Source organism: Anabrus simplex, chromosome 7 (assembly GCF_040414725.1).
Source record: "Anabrus simplex isolate iqAnaSimp1 chromosome 7, ASM4041472v1, whole genome shotgun sequence".
In the NCBI taxonomy this organism is placed as follows: domain Eukaryota; kingdom Metazoa; phylum Arthropoda; class Insecta; order Orthoptera; family Tettigoniidae; genus Anabrus; species Anabrus simplex.
In genome coordinates this window covers 326,523,932-326,540,438 of record NC_090271.1, presented here as the reverse complement: position 1 = coordinate 326,540,438, position 16,507 = coordinate 326,523,932, and the positions used below count along the sequence as shown (strand labels likewise).

Sequence of the window (16,507 nt, the reverse complement as noted above, 5' to 3'; positions counted from 1 at the left end):
TAGTGGGATTAGCTGCCATTCCCAGAGGCCCGTGTTCGATTCCTGGCTCTGCCACGAAGTTTGAAAAGTGGTACGAGGGCTGGAGCGAGGTCCACTCAGCCTGGGGAGGTCAGTTGAGTAGAGGGGAGTTCGATTCCCTCCTCAGCCATCCTGGAAGTGGTTTTCGGTGGTTTCCCACTTCTCCTCCAGGTAAATGCCGGGATGGTAGCTAACTTAAGACCACGGCCGCTTCCTTCCCTCCTCCTTGTCTATCCCTTCCAATCTTCTCATCTCACCACAAGGCCTCTGTTGAGCATAGCAGGTGAGGCCGCCTGTGCGAGGTACTGGTCATCCTCCCCAGTTGTATCCCACCAACACAATGTCTCACGCTTCAGGACAGTGCCCTTGAGGCGGTAGAGGTTGGATCCCTCGCTGAGTCCGAGGGAAAGTCCAACCTTGGAGGGTAAACAGATTAAGAAAGAAGAAGAAAATAAATTCTTATTTGAGGAATGTAATGATATAAATGGAGCAATATTTCGCAAATTGCCCACCTCTGTGGTGTAGTGGTTAGCGTGATTAGCTGCCACCCCTGGAGGCCCGCGTTCGGTTCCCGGCTCTGCCAAGAAAGTTTTAAAGTGTTACGAGGTTTGGAACATGGTCAGCTCAACCTCCGTAGGTCAACTGAGTAGAGGCGTGTTTGATTCCCAGCTCAGCCATCCTCGAAGTGTTTTTTTATGCTTAAACACCAAGGAGTCTGCTCATGGTTTTACGTTTCCATTCGAAGGACGTATCACCATCGACAGTTTCACGTGACCTCACTCCATATGAGCACTGGGTAGAGGTTTGAAATTTAATCCAGGCATTTGGCACGCATTCTAGTGATTAGAAAATATATACCACCACCTCCCCTAGTCTGCCAGCCAATGTTCTGACGGTAGCGGTAAAAAAATATTTTTGACGAAAGGGAATCAAACCAGGTAAGCACGGTATTAGACCCAAATGGCAAACTTCACGCTCAAACAACTACGGCAATCACAGATCTCACGATACTCAAGTGTTTTCATACTCCAAAATGGAAGAAAATTATTCATGAATTTCACTGGTGTTATTCGACAAGAGTAGGCTATGTGCCTGCTCCAAGCTTCACCCCCTCCCTTCCTACTATCATATATCACATCATTCATTTCAATTTTCAATTTTCGATTGTCAAAGGCTGTATGAATTTCGCGTGGTAAATCACTTTTTTAATTGAGCCGACCAACCAACGTACTGAAACTCCACGAAACGAGTTAACAAAGGCAAAGTTAAGATATGCAGTTACTATTATCAAACTGTGGAGATTCTACGTTGTATTTAAAGGCCATTATTATAATTTTACCAACTAAGACATTTTAGTACGTGAGGATTTATCCCCACAATGTAAAATGTATCATTTAACAACGCGCCGTGAACTGTTAGACAGGTATTGGCTGTAATTAGTTAATTGATAAACCTCTAAAATCTTGAATGGACGAAAGGGCTGTAATTTATTTCTTTCTTAATCCGTTTACCCTCCAGGGTTGGTTTATCCGTCGGATTCAGCGAGGGATCCCACCTCTACGGCCTCAAGTGCGGTGTCCTGGAGCGTGAGACTTTGGGTCGGGGGATAAAAGTGGAGAGAATAACCAGTACCTCGCCCAGGTGACCTCACCTGCTATGCTGAACAGGGGCCTTGTTGGGGGATGGGGCGATTGGAAGGGATAGCCAAGGAAGAGTGAAGGAAGTGGCCGTGGCCTTTTGTTAGGTTCCATACTGGCATTTGCCTGGAAGAGAAGTGGGAAACCACTTCAGGGATGGCTGAGGAGGGAATCGAACCCCTCCACTCAGTTGACGTCCCAAGGCTGAGTGGACCCCTTCCCTGCCCTCGTATCAATTTTCAAATTTCGTGGCAGAGCCGGGAATCGAACCCGGGGCTCTGGTGGTGGCACCTAATCACACTAACCACTACACGACCGAGACGGACGGTGTACTTCTTCTTCTTCTTTTCTTTATGGGACCTCTAAATATTTGTTCCTAATTAGCGTCGACCTCTAAGGTCTTTTGCTACCATGTTTTTCCCTCATTCCCACCTAGATATACAGTACCTGCTCCCTTCACGAAGCTGCAGGTCTTCTTAGATTTCTTCTCTCTCTTCACCTGGTAGTCCTAGAGTGGAGATTCTGATTCTATTCGGCGCCTCACATTCGAAAAGTATGTGTTCAGCTGATTCCTGTGCTTCATTGCATTTCCTACATATGTTGTCTCTTATTACTTTAATTCTATGTAGATGTTTTTTTCAGATAGCAGTGTCCTGTCAACAGTCCTACTACCCATCTTATTTTTTCTCTGCTGAGTTTCAACAGTTCTTTAATATTCGTCTCGTTTGGTCCTTTATCAGTTTCTTTGCAAGCCTGCATCCTGGAGTATTTTCCAGTTCTCCATTTGTTTCTTTTGTACCCATTTTCCTATGTAGTGTCGAGCTTGTCCATGAGGAATCCCGCATACAGGTTCTGGGCCTACAAAATGTGTTTCTGTGCCTTTCCTGGCCAGTTTATACGCCTTTTATTTCCTTCTGTACCTGCATACCCTGGTACCCATATTCTTTTAACATTGTTGTACTTTGACAGCTTCAGGAGAAGTAAATAGCAATACCAGACAATTCTGGATATTATCCGGACTGCTTCTAGTGCCTTAATGGCCGCTTGGCTGTCCGTAAAAATGAATATGTTCTTATTCCTATAGTTCATTTTCAGATGTTCTTCAAGACATTGTGTGATAGCTATCACTTCCGCTAGAAAGACTGTAGTGTGTTTGCCCAGGTTCCTCTGGACTGATCTCTCAGGTCTTCCTCCGTTCCTGTGCCATATCCACGGTGTAATTTCTACTGCCTATTATTTCGTGATGCCGCTTTGTGATCGTCAACTGTCTGAGTGCGCTTGCTGGTGCACTCCTCTGTGGATTTGGAGTTGCGATCCGGCTATCGTCAAGTAGGGCTGTGTTTGGGGCGACGCTCTATCCAGCCATTTTGGCTAGACGAAATGACTACTTACCGCCCTAGTTATGCGGCTGAGTAGGCTTTGGAGCCTGTTATTCAAAAACTATGCTTATTACCGGGATTTCGTGGTGAACAAAGGTTAAAGAAAGTGCGGGCATGAATGGGTCGATATAAGACAATCAGAAGATTAAATTAAAAAGATTAGAACTATAGTATTTCTTTTCTTTGCTATTTTTGGTTTCTTTTCGGTTGTTAAATTCTAACAAACAATTCCCTAAGCGAAAACAAGCATTCAGTTACAGAACTAGCTCGTTAGTTTAGGTATAATGTAGGAAAATTCAGAATAATCAACAAATTACCAATTAACAATCTGTGCTTACAATTGTGACTTGAGCACTACTGCTCCATTCACTTCATAATCAAGGAGATGAATCTCCCACTTTCTTTTACATCGTAGTAACAGCATCTTTGTTCTACACGTTTGTCTAGGGGGACTACTCTCGAACCTTACAGCATTACAGCCTTCCAAAGGCACCACTCAACCATTACATTAATAAAAAGAGCGTCTATAAAATTTACACTTAGGAATCTATTTTCAGAAATTTCCAGGCCTATCAAAGGCACAACCTACATTTTACGAATTCAAACAATATGCTTAACAGTCTAAATCTTTAGATAAAAGGAATGAAATAGAATTTCGAAGGGGTATCTAATACTCATTCTACCGGGCCTATGTGGAAATAAAACAACAGGTTAAAGTTACTGGTCCAAAAATCAAAAATGGTGACGAGGCGGACACTTGCCCTCCTTGAAAATTGAAATGAAAAGTTTGAAACCCTATTTGGGCTTATGACCCGAAGATAGCTGAGGTGACTAGACGGAGAAAATATTTAAGCTACAAAGATTACAAACAGGGAAAGGTTACAAAATCATAGTCACCTCGAAATTAAGTTCATAGGGAATACGAGAGGGTAGCTCACTCTCTACTCTCTAGTTCCTTTGGCTTGTTTGATATTTACATTCTAAGTTCGAAATTTACCTTTAAAGTTGAAATTTACATTTAGGAAATTAAAGTTACATTATTAAATATTGGAAACCTTCCTCTCGAGCTAGCTTTCAAAGACTATCACTTAATTAAACCAGGACTGCCATTACCTTGAGTTGATGGACTATTCGGCGATGGACAAGGCACACCTGCCTCCCTTCACGAACACACACTCTAGACTGAAGCGATGAATAAGACAACCTGGTCGAAAATGTGCCAGCTTTTATACTCGAGAGGAAAGTTCCAAAAAACTCTGGGCTAAGGCCCGACACACCCCCAATTTCGATTGGGTAATTAAATAAATACCAGACACTGTTTGATTGGCTGAAGAAATAAATTTACAGACTTTAACATCTTATGTTGACGGAAGAGACAGATGTGTTGCAAAATTTAACACAGCAAAAACAAAGAATAATCAATTCAGTTCAATAAAACTTTAAATATCAAATTACTTTATAATTTTAATAGTCAACCTTCACACCAGAGGGCATAACGTAAGTTTGTAATTGAGACATCAGTAGGAAAACGGCCAAACTTCTTGTATTATTTGTTGTTGCGACTTTAGATGGTAGACAGCGTACTCCCATGCGCTTTATTAAAGTGAACGGGGCGGATGTACCTTCCGGTACAGTGCTATTTAATACTAGTGTTTATCGCTGTAGAAAACTATTTTGATTTAATTTATTTTTGAACTAGTGCCTAGGGTGATTATCACTATGCGATATGAATTCAATTGGTTTCAACATTCTGTGATTTTTTGTGCTACTATTTAACAGGGTGCCTATAAGGATTATTGATGGACCGCTATGTGGGTAAGTCTTCATACACTTACATTTTGAGAAGGTATTTCGCCTACTATTTCGCCGTCTTAGCGAGAGGAGTACACAGCAAATTCATACATGTCAGACTGCATTATTAACTATACAACTCAACCGTAATATGTAGTTGTAAAGGGAAATACCTGAAATTTGAGCTTCATTGGTTGCAATAATATTTGAAGAAATTTTAAGTGTTTCCTTCGAAATTCTCAAGTGACCTAGTCTGGTAACTACGTACATGTGTTTAAACGCATTGTTTTAAAACTTAAACCTGTGGTCAACGTAACTGGCAGGTGTTGCCTGGTATTACAACTTAAAGACTGTTCCGAGTGCGGGTAACGACACAATTGTTATTACAATTTGAAGGACATTATTGTGTACAACTTAACCTAATTTCATTGTTCCTTTAGTAGCCAAATTCCTTCATTTTCTACAGAATATTGAAGGCGCTTTTTATTCTTTTGCAGATTTTTTTCCCTTAAACGTAATGGGGTTGTTCATTTTCTCGTAACTTTTATCCCTGTCATTGATGTTGCATCATTTTATAACGGTATTACCATTCTTTGGGCACGATGATGAGTATTGATAAGATAATCGTTGCGTCACACTTATGAGTTTGTCGTCGTCTTCCGAAAAGCGTTGTCGATTAGACACTTGAGTTTCGTACACGTCAAGTCAATGATTGATGGTGATAGCGTTTTCAAGTGTCTCATATTGACAAACCTTTACTGTGAAATTTAAGAAATATGACACCGCAATCTTTCTTCAGCTTTTATTTGGGACGGTGCTGATTTTGCAAACATTTCTAACGGATATAACGTGTTTAGGCATGTTGTGGACTTGTAAATTTTCGTGTTTCCTCTTTCGCCTTCTATCATTCAAGGTGTTTTAAATGCGTTGATTGGGATGTTTACCTTTCTATTTTTATTTCTTTAATTTCATTTCGTGTGACCGCTTTTTGAATGGGAGTTGTTATTTACTATGCACTTCAATCTTCTACCAGAAAAATTAGGTATACTGTAATAAAAGGGGTGCCCCATTCTATTTCACCGTAGATATTGAGAGCTCTCTACAGGTATGGTCATACGTTAATGTTCACTTAAAATGGTTGGTTTAAAATGAACTGCAGTTCGGTTGTAAAATAGTGAAAAGTGTAAACATAGTTGTGGTGAAGTTCATTAAAAACCATGTTTTAAATTTACTTGTAATTTATACTCAAGAACCAATTATTTACTCAAATGGTTTTCTTTGATGTACAATTTATTCACATTCTAACAGAGCATCCTCTTAAAGATTTTAATTTTTGAAACATTAATAATTTAATTTTAATGATAGCAATTTTTATTTCTGAAGGCACTACGTATGAATTTAACCCTTACCTGGTACGGGTTCACTTTTGTATCATAAATGGTACGACAGGGTCCCAGGGACCCAGGTTGAATTTAAATACAAAAAATTTCATTTTATTAACATACAAACTTATTTCGCTCAACGCACTGTTTACATCAGAAATACACAACTTTCAAGTATTCTTAAACTTATTAAACCAATTAAGGACTGACTTTTTTGTTTGCATACATTTTCAAAGAACTAATGTTGCCTTGTCAATTTTGATCAATAATCCAGTATTATGGTTCAATATTTTTCAATACAATGACACATAATGACAAAACAATGTCTACATTGATTCATAATAATGTCTTATGGTATAAAACACTTAACAGAAAAATTCTGACAAACCACCAACTTGTGGTTATAGTTGTCTCAAGTTCTTACGTCACTCACTATTTGCACATACTTTACACACCTTTTGTGCACATTCATTTCATATTGGTTTGCTGCGCATCCTGCAAACAATAGCCGTTTTTCTGTCCTTGCTGTGGGGGCAGGTGGAACACCTTTCTGCGTTTGGATTTAGGTGTTTCGGGTGCTTGAGCATAGCGTTCCTCTGGCACCTCCATTTGCAGAACTCTTCTAAGTCCTATCTTAATTTACTTTGAAATATTTCTGGTGTAGAAACGTTTCTTCATCTGAAGAACAGTCAGTTCAGTAGAAAGACCCTTCAAGAAATCATTCTATAAGCGAAAATGTGCGAAGAAAAGAAGAAAAACGTCAAACATGAACTTGAGAATATCTGAAAAATATTGCACTAATCGTACCCCAGGGTCCCGAGGACCCTGTGTTACTAACATACCTGGGTGTGCAGAAGAAACTGACCACGTCCACACCTCACAGCTGCTTCTCATCAACTAAAATGAATGTACATGCAACAACAATGAACTACCGTTACAGACGGAAGAGTAACGTAAATTCAAAAGTTGAGCGGGGTCCTCAGGACCCAGCCGTACCAGTTAAGGGTTAAGAAAATAATTTACAGTCTAGAAACTTACACTATTTTAAACTATCCAGATTATGATACAAAGTTTTTAAATCCCTTCTATTTAATTCAGTATATGAGTTAATTTCTGTTTAAGATTCATTCAGTTTGAAATGACTCATTAATTTGCGTTACTCTCTGAATTTAATTCCATTCTTCACTAAATTTTTACGAGGTTTAAACTACTTATGGTATTTATGTTTTCCTCGTAAATTGTTTTAATTCTTGTATTGTCCTGGATCCGCTCCTCTGTTGGTTACTTTGACCTTGGTTTGCCAAGATTCCCATCGCTCCATAGACACCTCGTGCTTATGTTGGGACCTACTCTAAGTAGTTGGCGTGACTTCACGCTGGGATAGTCTCTAGACTTTCTTGTGGTTGTGTTGGCAAATGGCACTGTGTACTTGGGGTGTTGTGCCGTCACTTGCTTTGCTGTCGATATGTTCGAATGTTGGTACGCCACATAACGTTCTAGTTTTCTCAATTTACGTGTCTGGCAACAGAAGTCAGGATGTACGTACGTAGAACTCATGCTGATAGATGTAGCTGTGTATTTACGTTAGAGCTGCCTGTCGAAGAGAACGGAGTTCCATTCCCGACTCAGCCACCAAATTTGAAAAGTGGTACGAGGGCTGGATCGGGGTCTACTCAGCCTCGGGAGGTCAACTGAGTAGAGGGGATTCAATTCCCGTCTCATCCATCCTAGAAGTGGTTTTCCGTGATTTCGCACTCCTCATCCAGGAAAATGTCGGGATGGTATCTAACTTAAGGCCACGGCCGCTTCCTTCATCCTTCCTTCTCTATCACTTCCAATCTTCCCTTCCCCACACAAGTCCCGTGTTCAGCATAGCAGGTGAGGCAACCTTGGAGAGGTACTGGTCTCCTTCCCCAGTTGTATCCCCCAACCCAAAGTGTCACCCTCCAGGACACTACCCTTGAGGAGGTAGAGGTAGGATCCTTCGTTGAATCTGAGGGAAAAAACAATCCTGGAGGTTAAACTGATTAAGGGATGTACGTACCTCAATTTTCGCAAAAATTTGCGAATTTTATTTTAATGTATTTTGGTATTCTTTGGTATGTGTACAATAGAGCACCATTTTTTATTTCAGTGAAATCGCGTTACAAGTGTCCATAATTTGGATATTCCATGGCCCCTCCCATTTACATATACCACGCGCTCTTCTGACTGTAGGCTGGGTTTTACTTCTTGATATCTTTCTAGTTCTAGGAAATAAAAGTCCATTAGTGAACCGCATAAACTACGAGTATGTTGGAGCTTCTCATCAGTCCAAATCGTAGGAAGAAAAGGTGCCCACAGCAACAAATATCTAAAATAACACAAACGGCATCAGTACCGAAACTTGATCAAGATTAGACAGAAAAAGAGAACAAAGTAACATGAAGTTTTCCAGGACATAATTATACCGTATGATTTACAGATAATATCTAGGATCTGAATACGTTTAATCCACCTTCAAAATTTTGACAGGTAATCTCTTTAATCCAACTTCAAGTTATAGCAATATTAGGCTAGATTTTTCTTCAAGGTTTTTATGTTAGCTTATTATTTCGGGTTGCTGAGTTGCTTGTCGTGGTTCTTGGTGCTGCACCTGTCCAGAGCTCCAGTGCATAACAATTTACATTAATCGGTTTGTGAAGTGGCTGTAAGGATTAATTTGACGAGACCCTCGGACGGACCCTGGATTCGAAGCCCATCACCCCTACTTGAGTTTTTCCTCGGCTTGCTCAAAGTTTGGGTACGTGGTCTGTCCGGAAAGGGGCTTAAACTATATAATTCTAAGTAGAGGGAAAGAGTCTCGGACATCAAAGGAATACGAACACATTACTAATGAGAAGGAACGCCGTCATTTTGCAGAAACACTTTTAATTAACTAAGGGAAACACTTGAAATTTCATTACATACAGATATGCCGAGATGTTTATTAATACACTACACTAATTCATAATCAGGTCTGAGCTTGGATGTCCTTTTCTGTCCTTTTCTCAGACCGGCATTTGTCATTTCATAACCTTCAAATCATTAAACACACTGAAAAGTGCGCCCCCTTTGAATTACCTAACACTCGAAGATCTTATTATATTAAGCATTTTACACATAAGTTATTTACAAGGGCATATCTCCTTTACGGCATGAGTTGTATCACTCAAGTTAATCATATCATGTTAATTGAGGGTCGTTGAAATTATAGAGTACACCTTGAAACACATGATAGCTATGTCACATTCTCTATGCTAATAACCTCGTCTGATTTATCGCACGGAGCATTAACTCTTCATAACGCCTGCTTCATAGGGATTTACCTAGGCGTCAATATAACACGTGACATTTCATTTCAACGGTGTTCCTAAAAATAACAGGCATACCAACCGACAACCAATAGATTGCATCACTTAACATATATTACACTTACTGGAAGAAATTACATACGACCTTGCATTTGCTTCTCCATGCCAAAGAAGAGAAAGAAAAAACACAGGATCTTGGTACAGCTCAGTTTAGTTACCACATGTGGGCAACAGTCTCCGTCGAACCCTGGAGCCTCGAGCTCAGGGCTCCCATATGTGGGGTGTAAAAAAAAGCCTGAAAATCCTATCACGGTTTTTATTTTAATAATAATAACAAAGGTGGAAGGAGTTCATTCATTTGTCAAACCTGAGATATGTGCGACGGTGCCTTTATCTTGAATTATGCATGTTTTCGTTCTACTATGGAAAGAAAGGAGGACTGAAAACATCCCTTTACACAGTGGCAAGCGAGCTTCGCTCGTCCCTTCTAGGCCATAAATTTGACAGTCGGCTCGGCTCGCCTGTCTTCTATTTTCCTTTTTTCTTCTCCCACAGAGCAAGGCCATTCACTTATTTGCTGCATTTAAATACTCATATTAACGCAAAACAACTTTTTCTCTGCGATTCATCGGCGCTGTCAGCGTGACATCCTACGTATGGCCTCAGCCATCTCATTCATATGACGGCATTTCCATCGTCCCATATATCTGTTCTACCGGGGGAATCCACATATGTAAACACCACTGTACTTTCATACTTACGAACTCACAAATCAAGTACCGTCATTTCGATCCTCATATTCCGAAAACTATGCACATTTAAACAAAAGACTCTAGCCTTCAGGACAGAATAAAAAAAATTCATGGTTAATCGCGGTCCATGTAGTTCAGGTACACCCCACAATTTGTTCATTGCCGTCTTGTAGTATGCAGCCTTAAATCTATACAGGAGGAAATTCTATCATCAGGTGACGTATCATCCTAAAAAACTAATCGGGAATTTTGTGATGATTCGTAGCATTTAAACTCAGCCTTGGACGATCGGATCATATTATGAAACCTTATTCCCCTTTATTTACATCACGTCACCTGTAAATTATACTAGTGCCTTATTAATTACCATGCATTATATCCCCTAATTAATGAAATGAGTGGCCCCAGCCACGAAGAAAATCTCACAGGAAAATCTTATCAACTATAATCCCTGAAACCTGCGTTATACTCAAATGATATTCAAAGTATTTACATGCAAATGATTTTACTTCCCTACACGTGACTAGCTATCAAGATAAATGAAAGAGTACTCAACACTTCTGCAATCAGCTCTCCTCTGTAAGGTTGTCCAGAGTCCTCATAGGCCGGTTCGTCCGCATGCCGATTGGATCCTCAGATGTCGTCGGAAAGTCCAGAGTATACCTGATGTGTTGAAGTGACCATACAGCGGACCGCTCACCAGCCCTGAAGTTCTCGGAAGTCAAATATGCAATGAGGAAGGATTAACGTGTTATAAATGCACTAGTTTTATCATGCATTATAACTCTGTCACGGCTAAAGGTACTCATATATTCAAGTATCCTAGCTCTAGATTGCTAATCTGTCCTGCAGCTCGACGCCGTTGCCTTCCCTTGCACACACTAGTTCTCCATAAATACTGTAGTTGAATCTAGGAGCACCACACACTAGACGGGCGCACTCACAGGGTTCGAAAATACGTGTTAACATATTTTTTATCGGTCATCAATCGACCGACTCCGCTTCAATAATCTTTAATACAATGTGCAACTCACTGCGTTAGAGCGAATACGGCGGACACTGCCCGGTCTACCAAAAAAAATGATGGCTGAATGCCAGTCACTGATGTCGTCGGTTCGAACCTCACTGCAACACTGTGATCGAACTATATCTTTAACACCCCGCGCCTCTCTGATACATAATCCGAATTAAAAAAATCACATCCTGATTATTGCAGACTGCATTAGAAACATAATAAATATCTGTCATATACTATTACATATCACTGTGCGATGAAGAATTTCCACAATGTAAAACACTGAGTATTCATACTAACTGTTCACTCACGAATAAGCCTGTTGATCAGACCGAATGCACAAAATATACTGGAAAACACTGGTCTCTTGCCTCTCGCCTATATGGTGGAAAGAATTATTTCTGGAGGGGGAATCAGTCCACGCCCTCTTGTCAAACATCGGTCCGCTAGCAGATACATTTACACGTTGAATTTAGTATCGAATTAAAGCCTGTGCATTCCACTTTCCGTTGATCAATTTTCATTGCGAATTCTTCACGGGCTCGCCGGTAATTATCAAAGCGTCAGTACCAATTTAAAGTAGGTGGAGCTTGACCCCCGGGGATTTTCCAGTCTTCCTGGTCCCATCATTGACAGGCATCTGGTTTATCTCATCTCAGGCGATCAGCTATGTGCGTACTTCCTCTTATTCTTATTATGTAAAATGGTTCTCCACATGATAAATCCACATAAAATCCCCTCATTTATTGAAGCTGTAACTCGAAATTATCTATCAAGCATTCCGAGTTATTAATGTTGATAGCCTCGAAACAGTTGAAAGTTATACATTGGTGCCACCAGATATTTAGGGGAATACATGGGGTGATATCGTCTCGAATGTTGGGACGACTTCTTTGAGGCTGTTTCGTGACCTCACCACACAGTCATGTGACATCTCGCTTGCCCCAGCTCTCTCGCTCAGAGAGAGAAAGAATTCCACTTACGGGCGCCTGTACTCTCTGTTTTCTCAATTGCGCGCAACGGGAGGAGAGGCGCGTGACTCTACGGGGGGCGGCTCGCATCCCGGAACCGTCAAGATTATCCCCGTTCGGCGGCTATTTAACGTAGAACCGCGCGGAAAACGGCATATTCTCTCTACAGGATGTTCCATATACGTATGACGAGGTCATGAACGGTCACAGTGCACGTATAATAAAGACAAGGAAACCTACAAACTCTATGGACTTCCAGGAGAGTGATGCTTCTGATTAATCCCATTTATAAGGATCTTGCCCATCCCGATTTATTGAAGAAATGTTTGCATGTGAAAACCCAAAATGTAAACGAGTCTTTTAACACTGTTATTTGGAGCCGTGTACCGGTACGTAAAAATATTTTTGTTGGATATAAAACCTTAAAATCAGGAGTACATGATGATGTTTTATCATTTAATATGGGAAATTCCGGCAGAATTAAAGTTCTAGAACAGCTGGGGATCAAACCAGTGTGGAATTTGCTCAGTGCGTTTCAAGCTTTTGATGTTCGTCGGACCAAAATGGAGGATAAAAAGCTGTTTATAGTGGAAGCAAGATAAGTAAGTGAATGAGAGCGATGTAAAGAAGTCTGGAGGACAAGTATAATGAGGAATGTGCAGCGGGAGGGTTCTAGACTACACCTCAACTAAGATTTATATATGCTAAATTTTAAAGTTAATTTTCTCTGCTTTTGGTTTTTTCCTTATATAGGTACGCCCAGTCAAAAAACTACAAAAGGTAGAAATCTGAAATAATTATCAGTGATACTTCCACACCTTCTCTCTGTAAAGTTACCAGGTTATTTTATATATGTTAATATATGAGACCAGAAAAAATTATTATTACTCAAATTTTTCATGAAAATTTTTTAAATTTGGAAATAATTTCCCAAAATATAACCATGCATCTAATCCAAAAACTAAAGACAGTACTGTAAAGAACAAAGTTCATACAATAACACTATAAAGTTTCAAATCTGTAGGACAAAGGACCTTTTACCTGAGCGTACCTAAGAATGGAGAAATGCCCATTGTCAGCATAGGCAGTACGTACTCCCCTTAAGAAAGGAAGAACGAAGACTTGCATCAACATGGCGATGAGACAATAACTTCGCTGACAGAAACGTATTTTTCTTTTAAAATGTATAAAAGTCGTGGTAGTGAGAGTTCCAATGTATTTTCTAGTCAAGAAGACATAACTGGTACCAATATCAGCTGTCGAAATCTTCTAGTTTTCTCAATATCACTGGGAATGACAGATAGAATAGGGATTTTGTATGTATTTTTTATGATGCTGAGTGCACAGGTTACCTTTAGTTTTGTTTTATGTTGACATACTATTGTGTGTTAGACGAGGTTACTTTCCTTTTCTAGATGCACTTTGATGTCCTGATGGATGACATGATACCTTGTCCTGATTCTGAAGAATCTTCGTTTACCATGTCTGACATTGAACTGGAATTTTACAATAGAACACAACTGCTAGTTAACGGAAAACTCATCGTCAAAGAGAAGTTGGACTCTTTGAAGGTAAGTACATCTGTTCAATTAGTTCAGACATTCTGATACGTCACGTCATACTGAATGAGGAGTATCACCCCCACTCCGCACGCTGCTGGGACCCACCCCATTAGGATTTGGTACACAATCCAAAGTAAAGAAAGACCGAAGTGATAAGTTATATCACTAGTTTCGTTTTAAATTGCTAGCCTGAGAGGCTCAGAATGAGTCCAAGTTGGTGGGTTCATTCACGGTTCACTTAGGTGGTATTTAAATTTACTCGTATACACTAGTACCCCTACACGTAAAGGAACTCCTGCCAGCAAAATTCTGGTGCTTCAGAGTCTCCGAAAACGGTGAAAGGCCGCTCGCATCGCCATTCGGAACGCCTAGAAGGTATGCATAGCCGCTTAACGACGTTGCCGACTTCATGTGAGGGTCGAGATTTTGATGCATTGAAATGCCCCACAATGTACGTTTTTGCACGCTCATAAATAAAACCTACTAAAAATTACTGTAGAGGCACATCATGAGTTCTCTGCATATCAGCAGGTTTTCGTATGCATTTTCCAAGCCGATCTGTCCTCTGCCATCCCTTTAGTCTTCCAGTACCTTCCATCGATGTTCACACTGTCCACCATCTGATAGCTCCTTCTTACTCTCAACCTTCTCCCTGCAACGTCTTCGTCCAGTACCTTTGTTAATAAACATTCCATTCGTACACAGAATCCTAAGTAATTAATCCTTCTCGTTGGAATGCTTTCCAGTATTATCGTCCTTTCTTGGCCTTCTCTTTCCAACATATGTTCATTCCTTAATTTGCCTTGGGAGTTGATCTCCTCCATTTTTCTCCATAGCCACATTTCAAAATATATCAAAATTCTTTCTCCCTCCCTTCTCAACGGCTAAGTCAAACAATCAATCACTACTGATCTGCATTTCGGACAGTCGCCCAGGTGGCAGATTCCCTATCTGATGTTTTATTAACCTTTCCTTAAATGATCACAAAGAAATTGAACATCTCCCTTGGTAAGTTATTCCAATCCCTAATTCCCCTTCCTATAAACGAATATTTGACCCAATTTGTCCTCTTGAATTCCAACTTTATCTTCATATTGTGATCTTCCCTGCTTTTAAATACACCACTCAAACTTATTCGTCTACTTATGTCCTCCCGCGCCATCTCTCCACTGACAGCTCGAAACATACCACTTAGTCGAGTAGCTCGTCTCCTTTACCCCAAGTCTTTCCAGCCCAAGCTTTGCAACAATTTTGTAACGGTACTCTTTTGCCGGAAATCACCCGGAACAAATCGAGCTGCTTTTTTGGATTTTTTTCCTGTTCTTGAACCAAGTAATCCTGGTGATGGTCCCATACACTGGAACCATACTCTAGTTGGGGTCTTATCGGAGACTTATATGCCCTCTCCTCTACATCCTTACTACAATCCCTAAATACCCTCAAAACCATAAGCAGAGATCTGTACCCTCTATTTACAATCATATTTATGTGATTACCCCAATGAACACCTCGGTACTTACAGTGAATCCTAAAGGGACGTTCACCCCCATCAAAGCATTAATTAAAACTGAGAGGACGTTTCCTATTTGTGAAACTCACAACCTGACTTTTAACCCCGTTTATCAACATACCATTTCCTGCTGTCCATCTCACAACATTATTGAGGTCATGTTGCAGATGCTCATAATCTTGTAACTTATTTATTACTCTGTAGAGAATAACATCATCTGCAAACAGCCTTATCTCTGATTCCACGTCTTTACACATATCATTGATATATATAAGAAAAAATAAAGGGTCAATAATACTGCCTTGAGGAATTCCCCTCTTAATTATTACAGGGACAGATAAAGCTTCGCCTACTCCAGTTCTCTGAGTTGTGTTTTCTAGTAACAGAGCCTCCAATTCAGTCACACTTTTGCCAACTCCAATTGCACTCATTTTTGCCAGTAGTTTCCCATGATTTCCCCCATCGAATGTCTTAGATAGGTCAACCGCGATACAGTCCAATTGACCTCCTGAATCTAGGATATCTGCTATATCTTGCTGGAATCCTACAAGTAGAGTTTCAGTGGAATAACCTTTCCTACACCCAAACGGCCTTATATCAAACCAGTTATTAATTTCGCAAACATATCTTATATAATCAGAAATAATGCTTTCCCAAAGCTTACATCCAATGCATGTCAAAACTGACTGGCTTGTAATTTTCAGCTTTATGTTTATCACCGTTTCGTTAATACACATAGGCTACTACAGCAACTCTCCATTCATTTGGTATAGCTCCTTCACGTAAACAATAATCAAATAAGTACTTCAGATATGGTACTATAACCTAACCCATTGTCTTTAGTATATCCACAGAAATCTTATCAATTCCACCCGCTTTTCTAGTTTTCAAATTTTGTATTTTGTTGTAAATACCATTGTTATGTAATTTTTAATATTTCTTTATCATTAGTCACCTCTTCTATCTGGACGTTATCCTTGTAACCAACAATCTTTACGTACTGCAGACTGAATACTTCTGCTTTTTGAAGATCCTCGCATACATACTGATGTCCTCCCGCGCCATCTCTCCACTGACAGCTCGAAACATACCACTTAGTCGAGTAGCTCGTCTCCTTTACCCCAAGTCTTTCCAGCCCAAGCTGTACATTAATTATTC

General features: G+C 40.1%; 1 protein-coding gene across 1 annotated transcript in view; it reads left to right on the top strand.

The window, feature by feature from the left end:
- LOC136877151 (uncharacterized) overlaps positions 1-16,507 on the top strand; it is a 40,537-nt gene that overhangs the window by 2,337 nt on the left and 21,693 nt on the right. The window contains exon 2 of the mRNA XM_067150961.2: positions 13,693-13,848. Within this exon, the coding sequence (XP_067007062.2) occupies positions 13,693-13,848 (156 nt within the window). The remainder of the gene's footprint in view (positions 1-13,692; positions 13,849-16,507) is intronic.